Genomic DNA, 13,322 nt, shown 5'->3' with positions numbered 1-13,322 from the left:
ATACTAAACTAAACTCTTTCTTTTATAAGTTGCCTTGGTCATGGTGTGTTATCAGCCTCTCTAGAAAAGGAACTAAAACAGAATCCAGGGAGTGGGCTTTTGCTGTGACAGACCTGACCATGTGGTTTTTTTGGAGGAATATGGCAGACTTTGGGATTTTGGACTAGAAAAGCAGTTGAATTCTGTAAGCAGAGCTCAATGGGCCTTACTGTAGTGCTGAGAGCTATGCAGACTGGGGAAATAAGCTCAAGAGGTTTCAGAGAGGAAGAATATTAGCAAATGGGCTAGAGATCTTCCTTGTGATATTTTGGCAAATAATGTGGTTGCCTTTTGCTCTTGTCCAATGGTTATGGCTACCACCTACACATTGCATCATTAAGTACAATACTCCAATGTAAATGCAGGGGACTTGTTAATTTCTCATAGTATAGTGGAGACAAAAACAGAGTTTTTCAGAACAAATGTTTATTTAAGAATTAAAGGTAAACAAAAACAATAAAGCATAGAGGAATACATGGACGGAATATAATTTATCTCATTTGGTCTGAAATCTTGAAAAAGTTACTCTAACTACTTACCTGAGGTAGATTTGGGTTGGCACTGCTTCAAGGGAACCTCCATCCATCCCAGAAGTTACCACCTTCTAGCTTTGGTTACAGGCTCCCAAGTGGTCCTCTCCAACCTCAGGTTATGCTATGTAATACCAACACCTTCTCACCATAGTTAACAGGCCTCAGGCCTGCTTTACATCCTCAAAGTTCTGTTTGAGGAATGGTCCACTGTTAGTTTACTTAGAGACTATAGACGATTACCAGTGAGACAGGCTGAAGGGTAAGTCACCAACCTACTAATGTTTTAAACTTTGTCTCTTTCTTCATGGTCTCTCTAATGAGCACTAATGAGCAGCCATAATAACTAATTCATTTTTTACTGAGGTTGTCATACACCCAATAATAGTTTAAGCATCACAATTATGAAACTTTTGCTAGTAATAGGTATGATATTCCCCAAGGAGAAAATTACGTATCTTGTGTTTATCACAATGGACAAATTTTCATAGTACTAAAGTTATTTATAAAAATTACTAGAACACGTCAAATTAAAACTGACACAACCGGTTTTTTTTTAAAGGAAAAACACTGGAACCAGATTCTTTACTGAGCTAAATTCACTGGCCTTAAGATTATGATTATCAAACAACTATCAGGTTGAGAGCTTACAGCCACATGTAAGGTATCACCAGATCAATTTCATGACGCTAAACACTAATACCCCATGGAATTCAGGGGTTTATTAAACAAATTACAACAAAACCAGAAGGCTGTGATTAACAATAAAATAATTATATTCTACAGAGTCCCAAATACCACAGGAACTTGAAATATTTGAATTAAAAGTCTTTTAAGCCAAAGAAAGAAAAATAATGAGAAGTAACCATAAGATGCTTGGGTCGTGAGCTATCCAAAGTATGTTAAAGACCATCAATTAACCTACTGCACTGGAAACAAATGTTTATTTATCCTTAAACCTCAGGTGAATCTGCCAACTACTTTTCTAACATTTAGAATCCTGCATTCCAAACCAAGAATATACCTTATATTGTGTTGACTGCAATCCTTTCCCTGGGATTAAACTGTATTTTTCTTTCCTTGACAGAACTGAAATAAATGAAAAAAATGTGTCATTATGAAGCTTAATTTGCTGCAAGCATCAGGATAATAGAATGTAAAACATAAGCTTTGGAGTCAGGACCCTCAAAATCAGTGTCCACTTCCTCCATGAAGAGCGCTTCATTGTGTCTCTCCTCTGCTTTCTCTGGTTAACAATTTTCATCCTATTCCTGCTCTGAGCCAGCTGATATGGTAATTATCACTGAAAGAGATGTAACAAGTCACAAAAACCTAGATACTATAACATCATCATAACCAGTATCCTGGAATTTGTTATTTTGACTTGAAAAGAAATGAATCTCTAAACCAGAAGATACTTTAGGGACAATTTTGGACAATTTTGAGGGCAGATCTCAACACTAAGTAAAGAGCTGAGTATTCTGCTTTTTGCTGAAGTTGATCATGCAATGGGGAAACTACTGAGAATTTTAACCCAAACTAAGTACTCCCTAGCTTCTTAGTTCTTTTCCCAGCCTGCTAGCAACCCACCATTCCCGTTCTAGAGAAGAGAGTTTAAACAAAGCAAGCAAAACTCAAAGCACTCCCTCCTTCCAACAATAACCCATGCCCTACCTTATACACAAGATTACAATCCTTTCCTTTACTGGATTTATGGGTTTTTAAAAGTGAAACTAAAGCAATCATTAAGTGGTTCAGACAAAAGAAAAGCGTTTTTACCTGAGTTACCCTTCAGATCCACATTGACCTGCCCCAGCTCCTCCAGAACAAGCTTCTGGGTCGCTAAGACACTATTTCCTTCCATACAACTCTATTTAATTTTTTACAATATGGTTCTACTACAAGAACAGCTCTTCTCAGACATAGCATATATACAGATTCTCTCCCACAACTAGATCTCTCACACTGGAACAACTCCTCTGGAGAACCAGTTCTTTGGGGCCCGATTAGATGAGAGCTTCTAGCTTCTCAGACACAAAGCATTTATGGGTTTTTACTGCTGTGAGTTGCCAGATACACCCCAAAAGCCGAAAATTAACAAGCTTTTCTCATTCAGACACTTATCTGTCTTCTGATTCTTGTTTAGGAGGATGCAAACCCATGTAAGACTCTCCAACAAATGTTTCTGCCACACTCAAGACAAATATTCATCTATACCAGTATGGCTTCTCTGATGGGTAAGAAAGTCAGAATTTTGTTAGAGCTTTTTCCTCTAATTTCTGGGGTTTCTCCCCAGGGTGACTTTTCTGATATCCAATAAGGCGTACATACTGTCCAAAGTACTGCTGACACAAAGCATTTAAATGCTTGTTCTCTGGTGTGAATTCTCTTGTAATGATGAGGGCTTACCACTGCTGGAGAGCTCCCATACTGCACGTGTACAGCTTCCGATCTGATGAAACTTCTTGTGTGGAAGGTTTTCCAAAACCCAGAGCATTTGTGGAGCTCCTCACAAATGTGGCTAATAATGGTGTCCTGATAGAGCCATTCTCTGCATAAAGCTTTTCTTACAGTTCCTAAGACTGTAGACTCTCTTTCTCTCTGGCCCCCAATGAAGTCTGAGATCTGAGGGAAATCTGAAATTTACCTACAAGTCTTTCTCTTAATGAGTTCGGATGTGTAAAATACCTTTTTTTTTTAAGGTTATGTGACTTCCTGTCAAGACATCCGAGAGGTTTCCGATGCATGAGAGCTAAGATCCAGACCTTTTTCACTCCCATTACAGATGTAGTCTTCACCAATGTGTACTGTCTGATGCTGAAGAAGGGCTGAGCTACGATGAAAGCTTTTATCACATACACTATATTTATAATGTAGCTCCTCTGTTTGAGTCCTCATTTTCTGCTGGGCGAAGTCCATACCCAGGAAGAAACCGCTCTCACACATAGACCATTGGTGTGGTTTTTCTTCCATGTGAATTCTCTGATGCACAATAAGGTCTGAGCCACAGTTGAAACTTTTCTCATATTCAAGGCATTTGAAAGTATGAGTGTGAGTTGCCTGGTGCCTAATTAGGTTGGCACTCCGGGTAAAACTTCTCATGCACTCCAAGCATTTATACGGTTTCTCACCGGTATGGACTCTCTGGTGTACAATAAGGTCTGATTTCTGGCCAAAGCACTTCTCACAGGCACCACACTTGTACGGCTTCTCCCCGGTATGGACTCGTTTATGTACAATGAAGGCTGAACGGTGTCGGTAACTTTTCTCACATTTATTGCATTTGTAGGGTCTTTCACCGGTATGAGTCCTTTGGTGGCTAATAAGATCCGATTTCCCACTAAAAGCTTTTTCACACTCCAGACACTTAAATGGTTTCTCACCTGTGTGAGTTCTTCGGTGCCTTATGAGATTTGTACTTCGACTGAAGCATTTATCACACTCACTACACAGGTAAGGTTTTTCCCCTGTATGGCTTCGTTGATGGACAAGCAGATCAGAGCTCTGACCAAAGTTCTTGCCACAGATGTCACAGGTATAAAACTTTTTACCTGCATGTGTTCTCTGGTGTCCTGAGAGGGCTAAGTGGTGCCAAAAGCTCTTCTCACATTTGCTACACTTATAAGGTTTCTCATAATTATGGATCCTCTGGTGTGAAATAAGATCTGAACTTTGGATGAAGGTTTTCTCACACATATCACATCTATAAGGTTTCTCCCCAGTATATGTTTTCTCACACATACATGCTAAGTTTTCACAAAAGTTCTGTTCACGTTCAAGGCACTGATATATTTGATTATCTATTTGAGTAATCTCATGTACATGAATATAAATCTTTTTCCCCTTCTGAGGGCATACATGGTATATTTTTCTTTTTTGAGTTCTCTGGTTACATCTCTCTTCTGAAGTGTACATTTTCTATGGCTCCCTTCTAAGTGGTTTTCCATTGGTCTTCTTGAGCCGTTTTCATAGTCATTTTCCTGGTAACTTCAAAAACAGATCTGTTTCAAACCTTTCATTCATTAGCAGTTTGCGTTTACAAATTTCCAGCATCATATATATTAATTTCTTACTTGGTACCTCCAAACCTATGAGACAAAGTAGAAATATTTATATTTCTATCACTAAGAAGTCTCAAAGCCAAAATCACTGCAGGAAAGACTGATAGAAACTTTTTATTGAGGCTGAGAAATGGCTAGGGGATAAAGGTGCTTGCTGCCAAACCTGACGACCTGAGCTCTACTCCCATGGCGGAAGTTGAGAACTGACTGTCCTCCAATATCCACACTGCTGCCATGCAGCACCCGCCCACCTCCTACATACACACTGAATAACTGCAGAGAAAAGAAAAGGAGGGAGAGAGGGAGAGAAAGAGAGTGGAGGGAGGGGAATGGAAGAGAGAAAGGGGGGAAGAGGGAAGAGGAATAAACTGTATAGTCTGCATGGACCCCTTATCCTGGGAACACAATTTTTGGGATCTGAGATTTTTAAATATCTGTATATACAAAATGAGTTGTCTTGGGGATGGGACACATATCTAAACACAACACTCATCCATGTTTCATAGTCAACTTATACACGGGACCTGGAGATAAATTCATAAAGTATTTTTAAATAAAAAAATTCTTGTTATTATGCCTGGACCACAATGTATAACTGCAGTCAGAGGACAATTCTAAGGGGTTTGTTCTTTTCTTCCACCTTTATGTGTGCCCTAGGGGCACATTCAGGGTGTCAGACTTCCATAGCAAGCACTTTTACTGAATGAACCATCTCACCATTCCTCATATATTTTTAAAAATTTTGTGAATGAAACAAAAGTTTGTTATGTGAAATTTTCATAGCATGGTTTGGCACTCAAGATATTTCAAATTTAGGAGCACTTTGTATACTTGGGCTCGTCTTTTCCCTTCCTTTATCTGGGAAATGAGAACAGGCCTAATAAGCAGGACACATAGGAAGTAAACAAACCAAAGGCAAGCATCTTCTGGTCCTTCACACTTACTGTCTTATGGAATCTTTTTCACACAGCATCACCATCTTTTATTTAGTAATATAAATATGACTTTTCATCTTATTGTACTAAGAAAATGAAAGCGAGCACGCAGGACCATAAAGCACACACATCAGTGCAAACAACACCCTTCCCTGTGATCCTGCCACCAGCCTGCACACCTGCAGGTGTGCTGAAGCACAGCTTGCTTCCTTCTCTCACCAGGGGTGACAGGCTGCTGCTGCTCAATCCACAAACTTGCATCTTTGTATGGGATTCCCATCTGCTTCCTTCATCTGCATCCTGACAGCAGTTCTGCAGCCACTCTCCTGCATTATCACTTTACTCCTTTCTACTGGATCATTCTAATTAGTAAACAGGCTATCCTTTCTCTTCAAGACAAAAAAAGGCACAACTAACAAGCAAAATTTCTTGATTATCTCAGCCTCAAACTAATCTTCTCACCATGTTTCCTTTATAGTTCCTTTAGAACTTACCAAAAACAAACAAACAAACAAACAACAACAACAAAACCCTGTTAACTGCCTCCAGTTCTTGTCTTCTAGGGTTTCTAGAACATATTCCAATTAGACATTTCACCTGAACTTTCTACTCCAATTCCTTTAAAAACTTGCAAACATCAAGGAAACCTGACCCCTAGGTCCCAGCTTGAGTCATTTCTGTGCTCTTCCCCTACTCTGGTCATGCTGGCCTTTGCCACGGTTCAAGCAAGCCAGAACTATTTCCATTTCAGGGTCTTTATGTCCTTTGTCTCTCTCTCCCTCTCTTGCTTAAGGACTTTTCCTCTAGATGTCTTCAAAGCTTCTCCCTTACCTCATTTAAATCTTTGCTCAATTGTTACATATTCTCAGTGGGGCCTTTTTTGTCACCTTATTCTCCATCCCAACTTACATAACACTCCTTCCATCCTTTCTACTGTTTTTCTCCACTGAATGTTAACCCTAATAAACAAGATTCTCCACACATACTTCCATTATTATTATTCAGTTTATTCACTGCTGTTTAACACCTAGGACAATACCTGGCACATGCAAGTTCTCAAACTTACAACAGATCTTATTTGGCATCTATAGGCTACTTTATAACCTATGAACCATTTGTTGCTCACTATACGTCTATTTTTCTAGGGAGAATGTCTAAAATTCATCACAAAGGTCAAGTATCCAAGAGTAGACTGGAGCCTACATATAAATTTATAAATGAAAATATCAAAACTCACTGAAAATGGCATGCTAGTAAATGTAAATGATCACCAAATTCAGCACACTTATAGATAAAATGGAGCAAAACTCAAAGAAAACACATCATCAAAAGGATCTCAAAGGCACACTAGATCATGCTTACCTCCTGCTAATGAGACGATACATGACTTCCTATTTCGTCAGTTTATTAATTCCAGGTTTCTAATTTTCACTCAGTCATTTTTATTATTTCTTTCTGAAAGGCACAGACACTGCCCTTGCTTATTGTAGTGAGTGAGAAATTTAAGCAATCAAAAAAAAAAAAAAAAAAAAAAAGCTTTAAACAGACACCAGTGTTCCAAATGTCACTTGGAAAGGCTTCACAATTTAGTTTTGGAGAATATAAGAACTGAAAAGTCAAGCCGGGCGTTGGTGGCGCACGCCTTTAATCCCAGCACTCGGGAGGCAGAGCCAGGCGGATCTCTGTGAGTTCGAGGCCAGCCTGGGCTACCAAGTGAGCTCCAGGAAAGGCGCAAAGCTACACAGAGAAACCCTGTCTCAAAAAAAAAAAAAAAGAACTGAAAAGTCAAGACTACAAGGCATACAGATGTACCTTTGTGCTGGAGATGGACAGGGGCAAACAACAATGTGCTGTAAGACTAGCAACTATAAGTAAAGCAAACAGTCTTTGAGAAATGTGAACTCAAAGGCACAGACACAGTTCCTCCTGGCATCACAGAGGAACTCCTCACACTCTAAACCCATTCTCTCTGCTCTTCTGATAGTATCTTAGAAGTGTGAATACACTCATTAAGTGAATCTTGTTAGACAATAGAAGATCCACCCTTATTACATAAGCGGATGCTTCTCTATGTATTTCTTACGGAGATGGTGAATCAGAGTCTACCTTGTCAATTTATGCATGGTGGGTGTCAAAGAGCTAAAAGAATGCCTGGTGGGAAGAAGCCACACCAAACACCATCTTCCCTTTTAGGAGACAGTTGTCAGAAAAATCACTAGCATCTTGAGCAGAGAGCATGCTCTGACCCTCTCACAACCAACCCCCAAATCTTAAAACCATCAGAGAACATTATTCCTACTTTCTTTTATGAGGCTGAGTTTACAGAAATGAGTGCCTAGAACTTGTATGGAATCTACTCGTGTCTTCCAGTCAACGGAGTAAGCAAGGCCTTCCTTACACTTACAATAAACTCTCAATCCATCCAAAAACTTGAAGGGTCACCTTGCACTCTCTTTTGTTTTATACCTCACAAACAAGGTGTCAACAATTTGTTGGCTCCGCTTCAAACTTCATAAACCCATATCCAACCACTTCTCATCAATTTCTGCTGCTGCCAATCTGTTTCCAACCACTCTCACGTCTCCTGTGGATTATTATAACTTTTTAGCTGGTTGTTATCTATTATAGGCCAAACTGTGTACCACTTCTAATCCCTACCATCTCACAATGTGATACATTTGGCCACATGATCTTTAAAGAATGACTACAACATGAGGCCATTTGGATGGCCCTGATTCAAGTGGACGGATGTTCTTCTAACAAGAGACTAGGATACCCAGAGTTAGCAAAGACGCACACCCTGAGAGTGAAAACTATGTACGGATACAGGAGAAAACAGTGTGTCCTCCCAGCAAACCACCAATACACATAATCCATTAATAATTAAAGGAAAAAATTAAAATTGTTTCCCCCTTACCTGATAAACTAGAAGGGTTAACACATCACAGAAGATGGGCACTACTCTGGTGAAAGAGAAGAGGTTCATTTTATAAGACTGAATAAACTGTAGCTTACCTATAATATAGACAGAAGAAAAACAGCATTCACTTTCTGGTCTTGAGAAAATCAAAATTAAAACAGCTTTCTGTAAAACATAAGGACAAAATGAATTTTATACTAGGTCATTTATACATAAAGGACTTAACAGTGAATAAACATTTCCCTTAAAAATGGCGAATGAGGGTTGGAAATAGCTCATCTGCATGTGCTGCTCTTCCAGAGGACTCAATTCCCAGCACTCAAATGGTGTCTCACAACCATCTTTTGGTAACTCCAGTTCCAAAGTATCCAACACCCTCTTCTGGCCTGAGGCACCAGGCACACAGATATAGTATACAAACATACATGCGGGCAAAACACTCGTACCATGAAACGTTATTGCTTGTTTTACTATTTTGTGGGGCCCACCACCCAGCTCCCAAATAAATCACACACAGAGGCTTATTCTCAATTATGAATGTTTGTCCCATAAAAGCAAATGACAGCTGAGTATGGTGGCTCACACCTACAGTTTCAGTACTTGGAGGGTGAGGCAGGAGAACTGTCATAAATGGGGGCCAGTCTGGGCTGCAAAATTCTAAGCCTCCTTGGCCTACAAAGTAAGACCCTGTTTCAAAACAAACCAAAAGACAAACAAATAACACCATCACTCAAAAGACGGAAATTGAAAAAAAATAACTCTGACATAGTATAAAACTATATTAACTCACGCTAAAGACAATAATAATAAACAATTACTATTTTTATTTCCTTGTATTTTTTTTTAGAAATAGTTTCACTATGTACTCAGGCAGGTCTTGAACTCTGATCTGCCAGCCTCAGATCCAAGAGGGCTGAGATTACAGGCACATGGAGCTTTCCCAACTGTATACAATTACTGAACTTTTAGAGAGAGGGCTTTTCCTCATAGCACATACCAGTTGGTGTGTTTACCGGAGTTGGATAATGAAACTTAGATTCCCACAGTCACAGAGGAAGTTACAAGTAGAAAAGAACAAAATCAGAATTCTGTACTGTAGTTAGCTGGACTAGAAGGGCAGTGTCAGAATGAGTTTGTATTTTAGAGAAAATAGACTTGTGTGTACATATGAAAATGTGTTCTTTTCCTAATACTGTCAGCTGTCAAGTCACAGAAGTGCAAGCCCAGCAATAAACGTACTTATTGTACACTGAGACTCTGAGTTCTAGATACTATTCATCACTGAAAGGGAATCCGGAGACATGTTAGATAACTGGGTTTTCAAACCAGCCTAGAATAAATATCTTTGTTGAGCCAAAATGCAGAAGTGCTCAAACAGAAATATGGTATGTTGACTTTTTACTGTCTTGTGGTAATGGAGACTGAACCCAAGGCCTGTACACACTTTTACACTCTACCACTGAGCTATATACCCTATCCTTTTTACATTTTACATTTCTCTAGGTTGCCCAAGCTAGCTTTGTAACTTGCAATCATCCTGCCTCAACTCTTTAACTGAGCTTGCTCACAGTTTGGAAAATGGATCAGATTATCTCATTAAACTACCAATCCAAAGCATCACAATTGCCCTCAATAGCCAAGAATGTGTGGTGCACAAGAAAAACAAACAAAACAAAACAAAAATATTTAAAACCAGGAAACAATTTTCCTATGCAAACAAAATACAATTTGGCTGTCAAACTTCAAAACAGACTATGACACTTCCGAAGTTTAAAATACTGTTTCTTGTAGCAGGAATCTTAAAAGGTTTCTTACCATATTTAGGATAAAATCCCAGGTTTTTACTGTCCTCCATAACATGGAATTTCTGCCATCTTCATCCTCACAGGCACCTTAGAAAGTTAAGTTTCTTCTGCCTAAACTGCTGCTCCTCCATGCAGCTTTCTCCACTGTCTGAGGATGCAGCAGACTGAAACTTACTACCTCAAAAAGCAGCACATCTTGACTGCCTTATCAGAAGACTTCATGTCCCTTCACACCACCTTACTTCTCAACATCACTATCCAACTTTACCACATGTATTTTATGTATGTTCCCCTGTTTGGCTCTCCTACTATAACATAACATCTACTAAGGTTACCATATTGTCTTTTGGTTATTGCAACATCTTATCTGTTACATTTAGAAAACTGGTACATTTAGAATACATCTGCTTAAAAAAAAAAAAAAGAATACAGCTGCTAAACAAAACAAAACAAAAACCCCACAAGTAAACAAGTATCAGAATCAAATAAGGCTATCAATATCCTTGGGTCTCCAACAATAATATAAGCTAAGTTGTCCATCTGGCAAACACAAACACATGCTCCAAATCATAACTCCAGGTTACTGTCTCTAAAATGCTTCTCTTACCCCTCCTAGGAAGGAGCAAGTTCTCTCTTTTCATGAGCAACATCAGACCGCATTTCATAAGTAAAGGGCAAACAGAAGTCCAAATGAACAAGCTGAGAAACAGAACTTCAGTGCTCAAGAATCTTTTCAGCTAAAGGATATATGGGACAATCAAAAGTAAATATTTAAAGTATTATTTGAAAACCCACACCTGCTGTATAGACCTAGACTACAGACTGCCTCACTTCATTGATTACATGGATTATGAACATTCAATCCTCCCAAGAACACTGTAAAATCAGTTATCAACACCAATGCCTGCATCTTAAAAGAGAACACCGGTTGCTTTTGGTAGTTAGCTAATTATCCAAGACCTCACAGACAGTCAAGTAACAAAGCCAGGGTTTAAATATCCATCCTTTCCTCCAGAGCCTGCCTGAGCATCGGGCCCACTGGCTTCTTCGGATGGCAAATCACCTACTGTGAATACCTGCACGTCTGCTGGAAAAGTAAAGTGTCCTTTAACTGGTATGACGGGGCCAGGTTTGGCACCACTATGTTAGGAACAAATCCATTTCCTTCTTCCTTGGACCATCCCTATATCAAAATTCACATTTACATAGAAACAGACATACGCCACTTACCACAACAAGAGCTCAATGACCTTTCCTCTTGGCTCCACGAGGTCTCTCATCCAGAACTACTCATATATTCAACTCTTCCCTCTCCTAGAGGAAAAAGAACAGCGCTGAACATGGCTTCAAAGCTTACAAATTCTTACAGCAAACCATTTAAATACTGTCCCATGCTATTAAGATAGTGTCTCGTGTAGCTCAGGCTGGACTCAAACTCGCTAGGCAGCTGAGGCTGGCCTTGAATTCCCTACCCTCCTGTCTCCTCCACCGGCCAAACGCTGAAGTGACTGATAGGCACAGCATTATTTCAACTTCTGAGACCAAGCACTCATTCTTCACACACTAAAACTGCAGGAAGCCGACACACGAATGCCAAGTTACATCTAACCAAGGCCCCTAAAAATAAATGACTTTGGAATGCTCTGAGCAAACAGATTCCACTGCCGCTTCACTAATCTCCGCCCCTAAGACTGGGGGAGGGTCTTCCCAACGCCCCCGGTTCTCTCGACATTCAGGAAGGCTACAGACTGCCACCAAGCCCGGCTTCATTGCTACCTCCAAGACAGTCCTACAGGCTCACCTCCCAACTTTTCCTTGACGGGGCACCTGACATCGGGGCGCTGCGCCTGGTCCCTGACCCCCCGCATCGCTAAAGGCCGCGCTGCCGGGCCGCCAGCTTACCCGGCCGCCCTAGGCGGCACTTCCGGTGATTGGACCCTTGAGCCGGGGCTTCCGGGGCCGCGCACTCTGCGGCGGCGGGTCCAGGTCCAGCGTGTCAGGAAGGGAGTGTGAGGCCAAGAGGTCAGCAGGCCGATCGTGAGGTTCCTACCGAGCGACGCCGGCCACCCGCGCCGCAAGGCCAACACCGAGAGCTCTCACAGCTGGGCCACGGCGGCGCGGCCCCGCCCCCAGCACGTAACCCTCCCTTAAAGGGCGTCACCGGGGCCCGGAGCCAATAGGCACCCAGCCTCCGGAAATGGGCGGGGCCTGAGCGCGCCTGCGCCCTGGCGCTTACGGCCGGCAAATCCAGTTTTCAGTCCTTGGAAGGCAAGGCTGGGACGCAGGCCTCCGAGGTGGTCCCCGCGGGGGTGAAACCAGGTCCCACGTTGTTTCCTTTCTCTACGTCCGTTCAAAACCGGAGCCAGGAGCAGCGTCCTAAAGGATAGACGCTGCGGACCGAGACTTAAACACCGGAGAAGATCCGGAGCAGTGGCGAATCCCAAGGCGCTGCGGAGCTGTCACTCGCGCGAGCCAAGGACAGAGAAGGATGAGGAGGGCTTTGAAAGGGGACCGGCGGCATGGCCTTGCTACGTGGAGAAAGCTGCGGGGAAACAGTACTGTTGAAAGGATTTCGGTTCTTTCTGATTGCGATTCCAGGCTAGAGAACTGAGATATTAAAAAGAAAGAAAGAAAGAAGAACAGTAAATATCCTCTTATCTTGAAGGAAGAGAAATGTATATAGGCTGGCAAGATGACTCTGTGGGAAATGAGCGGAGAGTGCTTACTGCTCAAACATAGAGACCTGAATTTCATCCTTGGAACTCATGTAAAAGGCAGAGAGAACCGACTCCACAAAAGTTGCCTTCTGACACGCACACACAATAAAAAAAAATAAGTATATAATATAGCACATGTATCTGTACATACCTACATATATGTATACAATAAAAACCCTCACGGGAAGATGAGTACCACAACCCTCTGGTCTGGTGAAGAACTTGGATTAACTGTTACACTCTAGAGTTAGGGCCTGAGGATGGCAGTCAGTGTGTTCTGGATTCACTAATTGCTGTTTTTGGAATTCTGCAGTT

The 13,322-nt window shown here is 41.2% G+C and overlaps 1 protein-coding gene across 10 annotated transcripts; it reads right to left on the bottom strand.

Annotated features, from left to right (window-relative positions):
• Positions 1 to 443: 443 nt before the first annotated feature.
• Znf322 (zinc finger protein 322) lies at positions 444 to 12,432 on the bottom strand. 10 transcript variants are annotated; one of them, XR_005091599.1, is made up of 6 exons: positions 12,193 to 12,432; positions 11,521 to 11,604; positions 8,483 to 8,580; positions 2,979 to 4,657; positions 1,594 to 1,658; positions 444 to 760 (listed from the first exon to the last, which is right to left on the bottom strand). XR_005091599.1 is itself a non-coding variant. In XM_028879808.2 (4 exons), exon 4 carries the CDS (start codon positions 4,482 to 4,484, stop codon positions 3,288 to 3,290), a length of 1,197 nt encoding a protein of 398 aa, XP_028735641.1. In that variant the 5' UTR covers positions 4,485 to 4,657; positions 8,483 to 8,580; positions 11,521 to 11,604; positions 12,092 to 12,432; the 3' UTR covers positions 444 to 3,287. The 10 variants fall into 10 exon arrangements, 7 of the variants coding, with proteins under 7 accessions (XP_028735641.1, XP_028735618.1, XP_028735658.1 ...); XR_005091598.1 differs by having other exon boundaries at positions 1,594 to 4,657; XR_005091597.1 differs by having other exon boundaries at positions 444 to 1,658.
• Positions 12,433 to 13,322: the final 890 nt, after the last annotated feature.

Source organism: Peromyscus leucopus, chromosome 5 (genome assembly GCF_004664715.2).
Source record: "Peromyscus leucopus breed LL Stock chromosome 5, UCI_PerLeu_2.1, whole genome shotgun sequence".
Classification (NCBI taxonomy): Eukaryota; Metazoa; Chordata; class Mammalia; order Rodentia; family Cricetidae; genus Peromyscus; species Peromyscus leucopus.
The sequence above is the reverse complement of the archived record's forward strand: the minus strand, read 5'-3'. Positions and strand labels throughout refer to the sequence as shown.